Genomic DNA, 16,417 nt, shown 5'->3' on the forward strand with positions numbered 1-16,417 from the left:
CTGATATTACAACAACATAAACTATGCGTTGCAGTTACAGTTTTCTCACTGGGATTAAGTTTGTCCTGGTTAGGGATAGCCATTTGTTTTGGATGGTCAAATTTAGGGTGAGAGGCTTGGGAAACCTCCATAAATCCTCACAAGGATAGAAAGAGGAATCTGTCTTTGTATTTGGAAGTGAGCACTCACTGCGTGAGAGATGTACCCAACATCTTGCAGAGTGTAATCTGCTCCGCGTGTGTCTAACAAAAGGGAGGACTGGACCCTCCCTCAGCGGCTGACCAATGGTTGCACCTCCCCCAAACTAGTACACATGTTCACCCAAAACGCCGAAGCAGTGAACACATCGGAAGACAAATGCAGGCACATGAACTCCGGCAGACTAAGAGCGAAGTAATGGGTGACAATGTGAGGCCGGTGCTGAATGGACAGGAGAAGGCTACGGACGTAGAGACGTGCGAAGCCTCTGCGCCAAAGTCCGGGTCAGGATGCGCTTCTACGCTGAGCAGAATGGTGCTCTGGATCCCAGTGCAGTACCGGGATGAACTGTGGCAACTTTTCAGATTAGCGGGCCCGGTGGTAAGCTCTCGGCCTTTACATCTGAAGCTGTACTCAAGTGTTGCGGGGGACGGTGGTGACATGACTGAGTTTATGATCGACTTTATGTAATAAACTCGAGCATCGCGTTTATATAGTAAACGCGATGCTCCGCAGTCCATGCGTTCTAGTTACCATGTGATCAAAACAATATACGTTGACAAATGAGATGTATAAAAAGTAATTTCGGTCAAAAAAATATCTGCAAATCATTCGTTTTATTTTTAGTTGTTGTTCCATGGTGTCCATACGAACTCCCGTCACAAAACTCAACCAAAACACTGGATCTGTTGTTAATAAGTGGAGTCGACTATTGAAGAAACTTTTCTTTAATCATGAAAGTACGGGCTGTTGGTTAGGTAGGAATTTTCACTGACAGTCAGTGACAACTTTGATGTATTTGTCTGAAAGCCTATTCTAGCCTAGTCACGCATTATCTCGGACAGAATAGTAAAATCCACAGGTACAGGAGAAGAGACCCCAGTCACTGATGTGTTTGAGTGTTTCAATATGACGCCTTCAATGTCTTTCAATGCTGACGTCTGAAATGCCATTATTCATCTCAAACTTAACATCAAATCTCAAGGAAGATAAGGATTCTATGCAGATGTGATTATGTAATAAATGTACCTTTGGTGTTTTGGAAATAACTGACACAGTCCAACTCGTGAAGTTGAATTTCAACTGACTCCTTCCTCGGAACTATCATCATCGACTTGTGTGAAAGCGACATCATTTTTATTAAATAAGATCTCAACAATGAAAAACCCAAATGTTTGCTTTATTAGTTCTAGCCGTGCTTCTCTTCAGACTAGTATTGAGGTGCGTTGATCTTAAGCCTCTGAGTCCGGCACATCACTTCATTGTATTGATTTTTGAGACAGACTGCTGCAGCTGTCTCAGGTGCACCAATGCAGCGGGGACACTGTCTCTCTGAACGCACACTCTGTGTGAAGCACGGCTCTCAGTACGCAACGCTTGGTGCAAATCGTTCTCACTACAGTGCTACGGAAGTCAAAGCAGTGTAAATGCTTGTTTTGACGATACTGGAGAATAAAAACTTAGTTATTGAAATCTCAGGCGGTCATTTGCCAAATGATCTTTTAGAAACTTCATTTCCCAAAAAGAGGAAAATTTTCGTGAAACCCACTGTGACGTAACAGCTGCCCCTCATCATCTCACCAAAATTTCAGTCGGGGTCAAACTTCCTAAAGCAATTACATCAAAACTGAGCATCATCATGATGAGTTACTTCATGAGGAATGAATCAAAATTTGAAACATATCCATGACACAGGAAAGTTGGATTTGGCCATTATTTGCTCCAGATTATTCAGGTCTATATTTGACTCGTGGTTAGGAGTTGAAGAGTGTCTTCAAAATTCTGTTACTTATAATTGTGTATGAATCTTCTTTATTTGGGGAAGTAGGTTTAACATGAGACATTTTAAGGAAAATATCAATTTATGTATAAATTAATAGACATTCAAGTGAGTTGAGTATCCATAATTGACACCTCAATATGATTCGATCAATTTGCTCCGTACTGCGGAGTTAAGCCATGCCCACGGTAACGCAGGCGCACTTTTAAAGGGCCCCTGTTTTGTACACCCTATTTTAAGAGCGCTAGGAAGAATAAATGCAACCTAACATGGAATTTTCTTTTAAAAGTACATATTTTCACATACCAACTCTATTTACTCCAAAACTTTAAGACAACAAATGTTGCTAAGACCTGGCTGTGTGAGGAATGAAGGATCTTCAGAAAGTTGTAACTATGTTAGGCATCATGTTAGTTGCTTAGCTTTTGTTTAAATGCGGGGTGAGGCTTGTCTTGTTTTGCAACTGTGGCGTGTGAGAAGTACGTTTGTTCTTCAAGCTATAGCCAGGCTGTACTTGAGCTCTACCTATGCTGGTAATATTTCACAGCAGACAGTTTGGATGTAAAACATAACATTTCACCTAGCAAGTGGAGCGTTTCATAAACTTCACCCTAATATAACTTGGTAAATTCCGACATTTTGAATTTCCTGTTGATGCTAAGCTTCTTTACAGGTATGTGAGATTTTAATTCTGAAGGAAAAAAAAAACACAATTGGGCCTCTTTAAAAACTGACCCAAAGTCAGCCATGATACAAGACATCTTGATACTGGAAATAAAACTATGTATGTTCGGTGTTGTAAAGTTTCAAGTACGGTCGTTCCTTTGTAGTGTATGATCTTATGTGTGTCTTCTTCTCAGGTGATTTCCCAGCTGATGATGGTCATGATCGGTTTCATCAGCATGGTGTTCTGTGGCCATCTGGGAAAAACAGAACTTGCTGGAGTCTCGTTGTCAATAGCGGTGAGTTGGTGCACGCAGTACTGTCCACCACATCAAGACTCATGGAGAGTTGTGTGTCCTGCAGGTGCTCAACGTCACTGGCATATCGATCGGCACCGGCTTGTCGCTGACCTGCGACACCCTCATATCTCAGGTAATCTTTAACAAAGACTTTTTCCTTGTCAGACAGAACCACATGAACTGGGCTTCCAGCCGGTCTTCGTACACACCACAATGTGCTTTTGTATTGAGTTAGTTTTCTTTGACCACCTGCCGATGTTTTGAGCTGGTTGTCTTTCTTGTAGACGTATGGGAGCGGAAACCTGAAGCGGGTGGGAGTCATCCTCCAGAGGGGGATTTTGATTCTGTTGCTGGCTTGTTTCCCCTGCTGGGCCATCCTCATCAACACGGAGGCCCTGCTGCTGGCGGTCCGGCAAAGTCCCGAGGTGGCCAGGTCAGTGTCTTGTCTTGTGTTTTCATTCCAGTTGAACCCAGCGGGCAGCCGGGAGTCTTCCACAGTAGATGAAAACATTCATGACCTTCTGACGGAGAACAGTGCCAATGTTTCCTTTATAATTATAAAACATATTTGAATGAATCACTATACATTCGGTTTCGTTATCTGCGTTGGAAAATCTCATATTTACGTTCTTTCATTGAATGAATGCAAACAATTTCTGATGTACGGAGCAACAGAAGCGACGTGTAATTTTGGCATTGCATGTGTGTAACTGACAAAACTGTGCAAACAAAGAGTGATCTTTGTGAACAGAAGGGGGAATGAGCCAGAAACTGGCTGTTTCATTGAAGAAATATAACCAGCTGCACTCCAATGGTGGCACTGTGTTCAAAAAGCTGAATTTCTTGAACACAAATGCACTTACTAAATTAAGGTTTTAACTGTTAAGGGAAATCAAAATCCAAACCTCCTAGGTCCTGTGCGAAGAAGTGATAGTCCCCTAATCCTAAATAGACCACCTTGAAGAAGCAACCCCTGCAAGGTGTGGACTTGCTACTGTGTTCTGGATAATTGTCCTGCTGCAGATCCCAGGTTCAGTTTAAGGGGATAAAGAGGTGTCTGGATGTTCCCCTTCAGGATTCTTTTGGTTGAAGCAGAATTCATGGTTCTATTTATTGCCGCCAGTCTTCCTGGTCCTAAAGCAGTGCCAGACCATCACACTACCACCAGCATGTGTTGTTGTTAAGTGATGGGTCCCGGTGGACACTGATGCGCCTGCGCACGTGCCGAGCTCACAGATCAATCCCCATGTTGGCGCGTGTACTGCTTTCAGACAGTCACGTGACTATGTCGACTCAGCAAAAATGCGCCTTACTGTCTTTATAAGGAAGTGCATCTGTCAACAGGATGCAGGTGCTGAAACTATATAATCTCATGGTTCCTTGTGAATGTCTTGTGGATTATGGAGCAGCGCCAGGCAAAATGCAAGTTGTCTGCCATGTGGGACCATTTTTCATCTTCTATTGTATTTATATCAATCTTTACCCACTTTGTTTCAGATTTTCCTCTTGTTCCATTCTAATTCAAATTAATTTCAACTCTTAGTTCACTACTTTTGCAAGAAATGCAACAGACTTAAAGTAGAACATTTCAAAACATTGGAAAAACATATTTTTTTAACTGAAATTTGAAAAAACTAAAAGTCCACAAGCATCCTCATTCACATCGTCTTCACTTTTGTCACGTTATGATACATGTTCACATTATTTAAAGAAATGGAATAATACAATATGAATGTAATGACTTAAATGATATTATAGTGTTATGCCAGGTCATCAAATAGGTGTCAATTCAGTCAGTCAAGTTGGTTGCCTGCAGAGACATTTTATGTCCAGCAGGTGTCAGTGACACAGCATCAACAAAGTGAGCCATTGTGTCCAAACGCTTAATGATGCCGCATGGGATGATTTTGGTCGGCCTCTCCTTTTCTAGCTTTTGAGGATCTTTTGTCCTCCTTCACGTTGTAGTGATTTCTTCTGTGAGGACATGTGCGACAGTAATCAGGCCTGGTTGTGGCTGGAGGACTTAAACACAGGTGAGATGAACCACACTTAAAGTCATTCTATCATGGAGAGTTGTGCCTTCTTCTTACCCACACATGGAGGTTTGGATTTTGTTTTTGCTCAATTATAAAAAAACATTTAAAAACTGCACTTTGGTTTGCTTGTTATCTTCGTCGCTGCCCCATCTCCAGCCTTGTGACGAACAAACATTCACACAATAATAATAGTAATAATAAAGACAAAAAATACATCGGTAATGTGCAGAATGGAGCTAGTGCGGAATGGTAACTGCTGCCAATGAAAATATCTGAAAGTGTGACAAACATAATAAAACCAAAAAGGGGAGCAGGAGAGTTTCTGTTTTTAATCAACAAGTTTGCACAAAGGACAGATACAAAGAGAGAGTTTGACATTTGCGTGCCTCGTGCCATCTGTTTGAAGTGACACTTCCATGTGGCCGTTGATGTTCATCTTCTGTCTCTCTCCTCAGTATCTCACAGCTCTATGTCAAGATCTTCATGCCCGCTCTGCCTGTAAGTTGAACTCTGATGTTCGCCGTCATATCAAGTCCTCACCAGTTTGTTTTGAATTCATTCGCTAGGCAGCATTCATGTACCAGCTCCAGGGGCGGTATCTGCAAAACCAGGTACATTCACTTGTCTCATCTTTGACATTTAACTCATCCGTACATTTTCCCTGCTTTTCGTCTCTTCACTATTTCTCATGATCCTTCCCATCTTCATGTTTCCTCAGGGAATCATTTGGCCTCAGGTGATAACTGGAGCCATCGGAAACATTTTAAACACCCTCATCAACTACGTCTTCCTCTTTCTGCTGGACCTCGGTGTGGCGTAAGTGTCCATTCTTATTCTAGTCTCAGTAGTTTAGCAATGTGCATGGACGGCGTAAATGACTGCATGCACGTTCCGTGTCTGCTCACATTATGTCGATGATGTCTTGATGTTGCTCCTGTGCTTTTTCTTTACCCTCCCTGAAAGTGGGTCTGCAGCTGCTAACGCCATCTCTCAGTATCTCCTGGCTACAGTTCTGTTCATCTACATCAGCTGGAGGGGTCTCCACAAGGCCACATGGGGAGGTGAGTGACGTTATGTTTGGGGTTGGTCAGTTCACTGTTGGACAGTTGACTAGCGTCACTAGAGTCACTATAGCACTCTATGATGAGGTACATGAGCGAACAAGCACACATTTGTTCAGAGATACCTCTGCCATCATGACATTTTGTGTGAATTGTGGAACAGAACAAAGTTACAAAACACTGCTTGGACAGTCAGGTCTTGTAGAAAGCTGGAACGTGCCTGTGCATGTTGCGCATGTTCAATGTTTTGGGTTGATTGAATCTATCACTTTGATTTGAAAAACAAGTTTATGCACTCATTTAGATTCAGAATCGGAAAACTTTATTAATCCCAAGGGAAATTGTGTAAAGCACAGGAGTGTGAGAAAAAAGCTAAATTAAACTAAAGTTAAGATGAGCACTGTTACAGGCTGCTGTGCGCCACGGCGCATGCGCACTATTATTTTAACTACTATTATTAATTATTACTATTTTTTCTATTAACTACTATTTATTTCAACGCTTGCACATTACAAGTAAATCTTAATGATTTGAAAGGCAGCCACTGGCTTCATTTCTATAATCGCCTGACAGCAGTGCACGTCAGAATCCCAGCAGGGAGTTGTGTTTTTGCCCTGAGTCAGTACAGTTCTTACATCATGTAAGTTGTTTTATTGATTTGTTGGATTTGTTTTTATAGTCATGTGAAATGAGAGAACAGTGATTCAGTGATCAAGTCATTTTCCCCAGTTTTTGCTGGCTTTTATCCAAGATGGTCACTTCCAAGTTTGTTGTTTTCATTGTCATCATTGTTACCAGGATCTCCACAATATCCCACAAACAGTTGCAAAAGAATGGTCATGGAGGAGGTCATGTTGCCCTGAACTCACCCATTAGATTAGATTGCCAGTCCCACTGTGGGTCTAATAAAGGCTCCACTAAGCATCAGAATAAAAAAAAAGTGAAGTCACAAGCTATCAAACAACACAAGACAAATAAATAAATACACTTCATATATACCCATGTATCACGATGAAATAAATATATATAAAATATACTAAGTTATAAATGAATAGATAATACATAGATGATATTACATTATATTTAAAGAAATATATCCTGTATATTGCATTAATGATAATAAATAAAGAGATACAGATTTGAAGTTGCTTCAATGTATAATGTGTTGGGTTTTTTTTTTAAAACTTAGTATAATTGACAATCTACAATTCTTGCTACTTCATAGCGTTTTTGTTTCCAAAACAATAACAGACTACTTTCCTGTATACATAAAACAGCACAATAGAAGAATAATAAAAACGAACCAAAGAATGAAAAAGTAACTTAACTTCAAACAGAATTGTTTGATGAATTATTATTATATGTAACGTCCATCGGTTTCATTAAGTTTGTCTTGTTTGTCTGAAGCCTCAAAAAGAGTCCATTCTCTCCATGTGTCAATGAAGTTAAAGTACAAAGGTCTTCCTTTCCGTGATGTAGATTTCCGTCCAATATTTATCCTGCCCTGCCACTCTATAGTATTTGATGTGGTTATTTATATGCTGACCTGTGAACCCCCAGGCTGGTCCCTGGACTGTCTGCAGGAATGGGGTCCCTTCATCCAGCTGGCCATCCCCAGTATGCTGATGCTGTGCCTGGAATGGTGGCTCTTTGAGGTGGGCAGCTTCTTGGCCGGCATCATTGGTGAGGTGGAGTTGGGAGCCCAGTCTGTGGTGTACGAGCTCGCCGTCGTTGCTTACATGGTAACTGTCATTGGAACGATAGACCAATCTGATAGATTAGCTCTTTACTGTGCGTCTCTGTGCAGGCACCACTTGGATTCGCGGCTGCTGCTAGTGTCAGAGTTGGAAATGCTCTTGGTGCAGGAAATATAGAACAAGCCAAACTTTCCTCCAAAGTTCCCATCGTCTGTACTTGTGAGTGCAACTATCTAACCTGATCTTTTTAGTGTGCTTGTTGGTACATCAGAAAATGTTGTGTGGCAGAGACCACATTTCTAAACCATGCCTGTGGCTTGCAAGCCATGTTCTGACTCTGACTCATAAAGGTGCCTTTTCAAAACGTTGCGTGTATATTCTGATGTCGCTGGAGTGAGAGCTCAAACAAGTTAGTACATTTACTCGTAATAGCTAAATGACCAGGACACGTCGGAACTAAAGCCGAACATTTGAAGACGCAGACCACGTGAGGACAGCTGCAGATTGCAGAGAGATTTATGTCTCATGATTAAAAGCAAGCGTTTTATAGTATTTCCTTTGCTCCTTTGTTACTCTGTGGGATCACTTCTTCATTGGCTGTACTCCTGTTGAGGTGTGAAGGGTAATCAGGGACACAGAGACTGAAACTCTGATAAGGCTAGTTGTTAGTTGTTTTGGCAAAGTCTGTAGCATTAGTCACCAAGCTACCCAGCATGAAGTCAGCTCGATATGCTGGAAGGCTCTGGGGAAATAGTTACCTCAGTCAAAAACAATAACCAAATGCTGCTTTATTGTTTAATGTTAATAATGTAGTATCTGTACTCCCTATGCATTGAAGATGCCTTAAAAAATGTTGAAGCTATTTAAAAGCATCATAAAAGTGATCGAGAATAATTGATATTGAGCGATATGAAAAAAAACGGTACATCAGTATATATATATTTTTTTTATACATTGCCCAGCTCTTGTGTCAGTTCTGTGTCTGATACATACCTCACCTGAAGTGTTGCTGCTTTATTATTCTGCACAATACTTTGGTCAGTGGCCACTGGTGACAATGGCACATAAAAGTATCAGAATGATGAAAAGCAATTCATGTGAAAGAGTGATCTTTGAAGTGGCTCTAAATATTGAGAGACAGGAGCTACCTCTAGAACCAGATAACAGCAATTCTTTGTGTCACCACTAGATGGTGGTGCTGTAAAAGTGTAAAAAACATAACATCCTCTGATCCGAGCTGGCGAGCTGTAGAGGGCAGATCTATTTGAGTGGTTTTTGGTTATTAACCTCTTCGCACCCGAGCTTTTCTTGAGTTTTTACAATAGATTTCAACACATCTATAGTGTACATGGCAAAGAATGCTGCAAGCTGATGCATGATTTATGTTTTTTCTTGTTCGTTTGATTATCGTTTTGCCTATTTCCACCTGTGTTCATTCTTCTGTTTTCTCCTGACAGTCATAATTGCTTGTCTTTTTGGAGTCATCTTGGCTGTCACCAGAAATGGCATTGGATACATCTTCACCACTGAGCAGTACGTGAAGTTCTCAACCTTATCACATGACAGTGAAATAACCATTTAAAAATTGCTGCAGCTCTTGTGGGTTTTTTTTTTTTTTCACAGCACTGTTTACACAACTATGCTTGTGTTCCTTGTGACACACTCACACATGATTACCCTCAACAAACTTAGCACTGTTTACACGAACCCACTTCTTATTCTCCCATTGGTATAGGTCAGCACACATAAGCGGTGGGAAGCATAAGAAAAAGACGACTGTTAAAAGCAGTTGTCATCTTCTGTTTCACATATTTGTGACTGTCTGCTTGTTTTTATAGTGAGATCATACAGAGGGTTTCTGAGGTCATGGTCATATTCTGCTTCACACATCTATTCGACGCTATCGCGGTGAGACAAACTCCTGCTTGATTTAGCAGCAGAAATGGGTCTGGCTTCCACTAAATCTGTGCTATCATCAGGGTGTGACAGGAGGAGTTCTCAGAGGTGTAGGGAAGCAACTGGTCGGTGCCCTCTGTAACCTGGTGGGCTATTACTTCATTGGCTTCCCCATCGGTGTCTCACTAATGTTCGCGGCTGGGATGGGTATTCAAGGTAAGACTCACATGAACTTGAGTGACTTTGTCGCAGTGATTGTTGCCCTGCCTAATTTTCCCTAGAGAGGCCATTCACCCCGGAGTGCTGTGTTAAAATGAATTCAAACATCAGCTTAAAACACATAATCTATGCAGCAAGATCAGTAGCTGAAAATTATTTGAGAGAACGTGCTGGAGATAAAAGGACGTACATTTAGAAGTCTCTCCAGCCACCGAAGCAAAGACATGCATTGTAACATATTGTTCATAATTCCTGTATCTTTCATGTCACGGTCCATTTTAATATCTAAATTCAGTTTTTATGAGTCACAGTCTGTGCTGTATCATCTTGCTCTTTGAATACCAAAAAAAAAATGCATGAAAACTCATAACTTCTCTCTCTTTAGGTCTCTGGACTGGACTTACTATTTGTGTATTAATGCAATCAATTTTCTTCGTGGCATATTTGAGCAAACTTGACTGGAAAAAAGCTGCAGAGGAGGTTTGTACACAAAGTCATTGGCGTGAATGTCCAGAAAATGTATTTTTCTTTTGCTCTGCAGGCCCGTGTTAGAGCTGGAGTGCAGAAGAAAGAAAAACAGATGGTCCAATTGGATGAAGCAGGTCAGCAACAGAGGTTTTGATGTAAAAAATACAAATTTCTGCTATATAATTTCACACACACACACACCATGGTGGTGTGAAGGTTGCTTCACTGGACGGACAAGCACCCTTAGACATGCTTGCTCTTTCTCTCAATAACTAAAACTACTGGTGACACTCGGATCAGATGAATGATCTTCATTGACAACTATTGAACAGCAGTGGCACTCGCCTTCTGGTTCTGTATACCCAGCCCCTTTCTTGTGGTGCAGCTGGGTCACTGGGTTCAGCGTCTGAATGTTTATTGCAGACACAAATAAATGAGAGGAAGACCAGTTTCAAAGACAACATGTCTGTTCTTCACTCTGGTCTTCCAAAGGCAGAGCTGACAGCCACATGGTACATTCAGGCTTCTTGGCATTTTGAACAACTCACAAGCGGGAAAGTGGTGATGTAGAAACAAAAGGTGTGATTCCCTGGAAAAACTCTCCATTCATTAGATTTTGATGCATATTTGGTTTAAATGCTTTACTTTTGTTGTATGGATAGGCATATGTGCCAGTAGGCACTGGAGCAGCAGTTGTGTGTTCAATTGTTTTGTGTTTCTGTGATTAGGCTGCTGCTTTCCTTAAATCTTCCTCTGCTGCACTGTACAACATATAAAGACAGCTGATACAGTAACTTGCTAATCCACGTTCTGTCGGCTTGTGAACAAGGGCAAAAATAGGAACCAGTTTTGTCTGAGTTGGGCTCCGAAATGACTTCAATTGATTTTCAAAAGATGTGTGTGGTGTGAGTCCTTATGTTGACACTCTCTGCAGACTCCACTCAGAACCAAGCGGTGGCTACAACGCTCAGCTGCAGGCGCGCAGAAGATGACGAGGAGGTGCAAACTCCCGAGCAGGATAAAACCACCACCACCATAGTGGGAGATGTTCTGTCAGTGACACAGCTGGTTCTACGGCGCGGGCTGGCCGTCTTCATCATGCTGCTCATTCTTGCGGCCGGAATTCTGAGTGATGCATATCTCACCAAACTGCTGAAATGACTGTCCTGAATAAGAAGGAATATGAGCCCTGGACTCTGCACGGCATAGTTTCTTTCTAAAGTTCGAGCCAAAGAAAGTCATTCATTCGTTCCTGGAATATGTGAATAAGTTCATACTTCTCCCTGTGTGCATTTGTGCATGTGAAAGTTTGCCTTCAGAATCAGACCTTGTGACAGTTAAATCGGAAAAATATGCTAACCATGTGAAAGTGCTCTTGTTCAACAGTAGACTGTTCAAGTGACTAACAGTAAATAACAGTTTCTTTTGATATTTAATATGTGCAACATGTGGGTTGAACACAGACAGACCTCAGACAATCTTCATTGCTGGTACCATTTGACTTAATGTTGCCCCACACTGTGTCCTAACAGTAGAGTGAGAACTTCATGATCTGCCTGTAAGTAGCTTGGACCCATTAGAGACTTCTGCTCAAAATCTGGGTCAGGTAGATTCCCATCAATACAGCCAATTGATAAAACATTTTGTTCTGTAACATACAAGTGCGAAAATGATTGAAGCTGATTCAGGCTGTGCCTCTGAAACTTGGCTGTACCAACCAATGTCAATATGAAAGTAACAGAGACTTGAGTGTTAGTTGACTAATGGAGCATTTCATTGTTGTTCTCTGAAATGATCTGTTCTTCACTGATTCACTAGAAGAGATTTTTTTGCAACATGGAATTTTGTGTCGCTGAAACAATGTTGTCTGCTAAACTGACTGACTTGAGTAATGTGGTGTGCTACTGGAGTCGTGTTGTGGGATCAGGCATTTGTGCTGATGGTACACTCTTGTCTAGACACGACTGTTTATTTCATCATCCAATAAAACCAGTCAAAAATCCACTTGAAGAAGTCTGTTGAATGTTGTCAGTCAGATTATGAGAACACAGATATCGGGTAGGCAAACCCCCACACACTGAGTACCCCCCACCTAAAGCCACCCTGTCTGCATTACTGGTGTCGTGTCAGTGTGTGTACCAGACTTACTGGAGGCCAATTCTCCACAAAACACCTCCTTGTGAGGACCTTATGCCTTTGTGGGGACCATTTGGCCGGACCCCACAATTCCAAGACTGTATTTGAAGGTTAGAACCAGGTCATTATAGTTCGGTTTCAATTTGGTTTAGAGACCTGGTTAAGGTTAGCCTTAGCATTATGTCAATGAGAGGCCCTCACATGTGTGTATGTGAGGGCACATGTGTATTGCAATAGGAGGAAAGGAGAAAGTGAGGGCTGCAACAGGCACACAACTGCATTTTTAACGAAGATTAAAAATTGATGAGGAAGGCCAGTACATCAGATACTGTTTGTTTAATAAGTGCGGAGCTCAGATGTTAGCCTTAGCCTATTTGAGTCCTCAGGTCAGTCATGGTTTATAGTGTCAGGTCTACTGTGAAAACCTTAAAGAAATAGATTTTTTTTTTTGTGAGACTAAATCGACATGTGTTAATATGTCTTTTGCTGGTTCCTCGGCTCAGCTGACCAGCTGCTCCTTGAGATGGGAGCAGACGGGGCCTTATCAGTTCATGGAATGCCCTCCCTTTCCATGTGAGAAAGACACCATCATCAAGCAGACAGCTGATCTTATTATTTTAATGGAATCTTGCGGTTTTATATGTTGTTAACTGTCCTGTCATTGCATTGTATCCTAGATCATTGTATATTGTCTTTTTTTTTTTATTTTATTTTATTGGCCTGTGTACTGCACGTTGTGGGCAATGCATGTTGTTTTAAATTCTCTCCCACAGTGTGGCTGTGAGTTCAGGAAAATTAACTTCCTCTTTTAAATGGCCACATAGGCTCTTTAGATATCATTGGGCTTCTCTTTCTTGCCATCTGGAGGCCTGACACTAAAACCTGTTCATAATTGTCACCATCTTAAAGCTCTCCCTAAGATTCATTGGCTGAAGTGGCGAATCTATCGGTGATGGATTTGGTAATGTTGCAGTGTGTTCAAATTGGACTGATATTCAATGATGTCATGTGCTGATCCTGGTACTTTGATTTCCGTCATGTGAGTTGGGTTGCCCTCTCTAAAACGAGCTCTGACACTGCAGCTGCTGCAGGGCCTCACGTCTATATTCTGATACGCTTGCTCTCCCATGCATTTGGGTGGAGCTGAGGATCTTTCTCTTGATGCACCTCCAGACTTTTGCAGGAAGTGATGATTACTGTATGTATGCTTAAATTAAACATGATGGAGCATGAAGGTATTCAAAAGAGCAAGGGGTTTTCAGATCCTGTCATGTAGGCTTTATGCGACAACACAGTTTCTCATGCATGCTCTTGAAACATTAAAGCCCATAATATGTTGTCACATAATATGTAATATTTTTGGTATGCTGATATGACATTTGCTTCAGACACATTGTGTGTGTGCACACACAATGTGCACACACAAACACCCAAAAAATATTACATATATATATATATATATATATACATACATTACATACATACATACATGCTCTCATTTGTGAGAACACTTGTAACTAAGCCACATTGGACCAAAAATGTAATCCTTCGAATGCTGCAGACCCCTCATTGAAAAACAAGACTTTCTCACTCAGCTTCTCTTGGGCTGTGTCCCGTTTTCCCTGTATACTTGTCAGTAACCCTCCTGTCTTTGGTTCATTATCTCCAAGGACCTTTTGGGTGTCACTCATTGATACATATATATTTAGATTTTGAAAATGTTCTGCTGAGGACGGTGGGTTCGGTTGAACAGCTGCTGAAGATAATAATAGGTATTAGTTGAGGAGGCCAATCAATGGACATAAATCAGTTTAGAATGATTGCTTTGACCTGATGGAACATTGTCTCTCTGGTCAGTGTTCAGTTCCATTTTGAGGTACAATTGTGATTTTATTGCAGTTGTCGTGTAAAGAGTCTTTGCTTGGTCTGGCTGTGTTTCAGGCCTGTCCAGGAGTCAGAAGAATGCAAGCATGGGCATGTGTAACCAGCACTTGAACTCAGGTGACCCTGCCCGTGATGTGGCTTTTCCCGACTACAAGAAGTAAATCAGTAATGCAGAAGAAAATCCTCAGGAGAATCAGCAATTTTGTGACAAACCCAGTGGCAAGCAACCAAGCACAAAATTCTTTCACGTCCTCCAACCAATTTGCAACACTCTTTTTCTTTCATTTGCACGTCTTTTTTACCCCAAAGTAATGCAATGCCTTGTTCTGGGAACCTGCAATTCTAATATACTTAGTCTATGACAATACAAGAGCCTCAAATTGTTAAACTACAGTAATGAGACATTTCTGTGCTAGTAAACTAGTAACTAAAGATATAAATAAATAACTATTAAATAAATATTAGTACACAAAAATAAGTATAATCCATCACCTTTGGCAACATCGTTGTTTGTGTCGTTCTCAGTATTACATTTTTGATCACGAGGTCAAAGAGACATGGAGCATATTTGGAGGGTGAAGTGAATAGCATCACATGAAAGTATAACATAAGACAGAATATACTGTTACGACTGTGGCAGGCCCACAATGATCACTGCTTGTTTTTTTTTTTTTTTTTGGATGGATGCTGGTTGGTGCTGTAAGACTGCGGACCAAAGAACACAGACTAGTCACCACCTGACTGAGTCTTGTCAAAGCTAATCCTGCTGTTTTTGTTGTCAGGTGCGTACCGTGGGGTAACTTTTCGGGTGATATAAATCTCACCTGTCATCATGAGAGACCATGTAAAACAATGTGTTTGTGTGAGTTAAAACACAAGGATATCTAATCATATAAGTGACTGAATTAAAATTCTCCCTGAGAGTGCAGTTTTCTGAATCATGGTAGTAAGCTAGTATTGTCTCATTACAGTAATTCTTTTTTTCAATCAGAGCCTTGAATAAAAAGCCTGATAGCTGCCCAATCATTTGAAGACTGGAGATGTTTCTTTAACAGTGTTCATAGTGAGCACAGTGTACTTGTTGCTACAGCTAACATCAGCTTAACTCTCATGGCAGGTTTTCAATGCCTTCCAAATTGACTCACTGTATGAAATGGAGCTGCTTCATACTGAGAGTCCAAACACCCAGGATAATATCTTCTTGAGGCTATTGTTCTGAGCTCTAGTCCCTGTAAAGTAGTCTGGAGTGACATTTGAATCCTCTGTTGCTGAAACTGATCTGCCAAGCGAACAAAAGGAGAGAAGCCAGACAAGCTTGGACTGTTGATATGCAAACTGAAATGACACGATGTCGCATCAATCTTTAGCCTGTAGATCAGTCATGTGACATTTGAGGCACAGAGATGAATGTCAAGATCAGAAATAAGAATAGGGTGGCTTGGACATGTGGTGAGGAGAGACAGGGATGGACTGTTGGACAGGCTGACTGTCAGCGGCAAACCTGGATCCAAAATCCTGAGAGAAGATTCCTTGCCACATGTACACATGGCAATCTGGTCATAAACTTAAAGGAATCGACGAGAACCATTGCTATCAGAGCTGAAAATCTTGAGTTTTAGTAGAGGGCCGTTATGTTTTCGGACACATTAGAGAAGAATTTTCGTGGCAGGCATCAGTGGTCCACTGACCTTGTCGGAAAAAAACAGCGTTCTTCTCATGTCTCTTTCAATGCAGTGTCGCAGTCAGACACTTTTGAGTGTATTTCATGACATTGGTTTGGCACTGCTCCTGCTTGCCTGAATGCTGAACACATGTCAACCACTATTAAATAGCTTACTTGCTTATTTACCGTTAATAATCAGTAATTATGATAGGTGTGTTTTATAATAACTGCGTAATGTGTTTCTGATACACATACACTATTGGTCTTTTGGGGACGCAACCATGGCTTTCCAAACATTTTCCAAGGCTGTCTATAGTTTCACAGTCTGACTATAAACCAACTTCAGCCTTTCTGCTGACGACAAGTGTCAATCCCCATAAAACCTAATGATTTTGACCTTTCAAATGCTCATCAATT

At 41.2% G+C, this 16,417-nt stretch overlaps 1 protein-coding gene across 1 annotated transcript; it reads left to right on the forward strand.

The window, feature by feature from the left end:
* Nucleotides 1–448: 448 nt before the first annotated feature.
* Nucleotides 449–12,219, forward strand: LOC128754114 (multidrug and toxin extrusion protein 1-like). Its single transcript, XM_053856480.1, has 16 exons — nt 449–579; nt 2,839–2,940; nt 3,005–3,073; nt 3,225–3,373; nt 5,432–5,474; nt 5,543–5,587; nt 5,695–5,792; nt 5,940–6,037; nt 7,598–7,779; nt 7,845–7,953; nt 9,192–9,267; nt 9,573–9,642; nt 9,714–9,846; nt 10,235–10,329; nt 10,391–10,451; nt 11,252–12,219. Exons 1-16 carry the CDS (start codon nt 511–513, stop codon nt 11,476–11,478), a joined length of 1,626 nt encoding a protein of 541 aa, XP_053712455.1. The 5' UTR covers nt 449–510; the 3' UTR covers nt 11,479–12,219.
* Nucleotides 12,220–16,417: the final 4,198 nt, after the last annotated feature.

The sequence above is a fragment of the Synchiropus splendidus genome, chromosome 2, assembly GCF_027744825.2.
Source record: "Synchiropus splendidus isolate RoL2022-P1 chromosome 2, RoL_Sspl_1.0, whole genome shotgun sequence".
NCBI classification, from domain to species: domain Eukaryota; kingdom Metazoa; phylum Chordata; class Actinopteri; order Syngnathiformes; family Callionymidae; genus Synchiropus; species Synchiropus splendidus.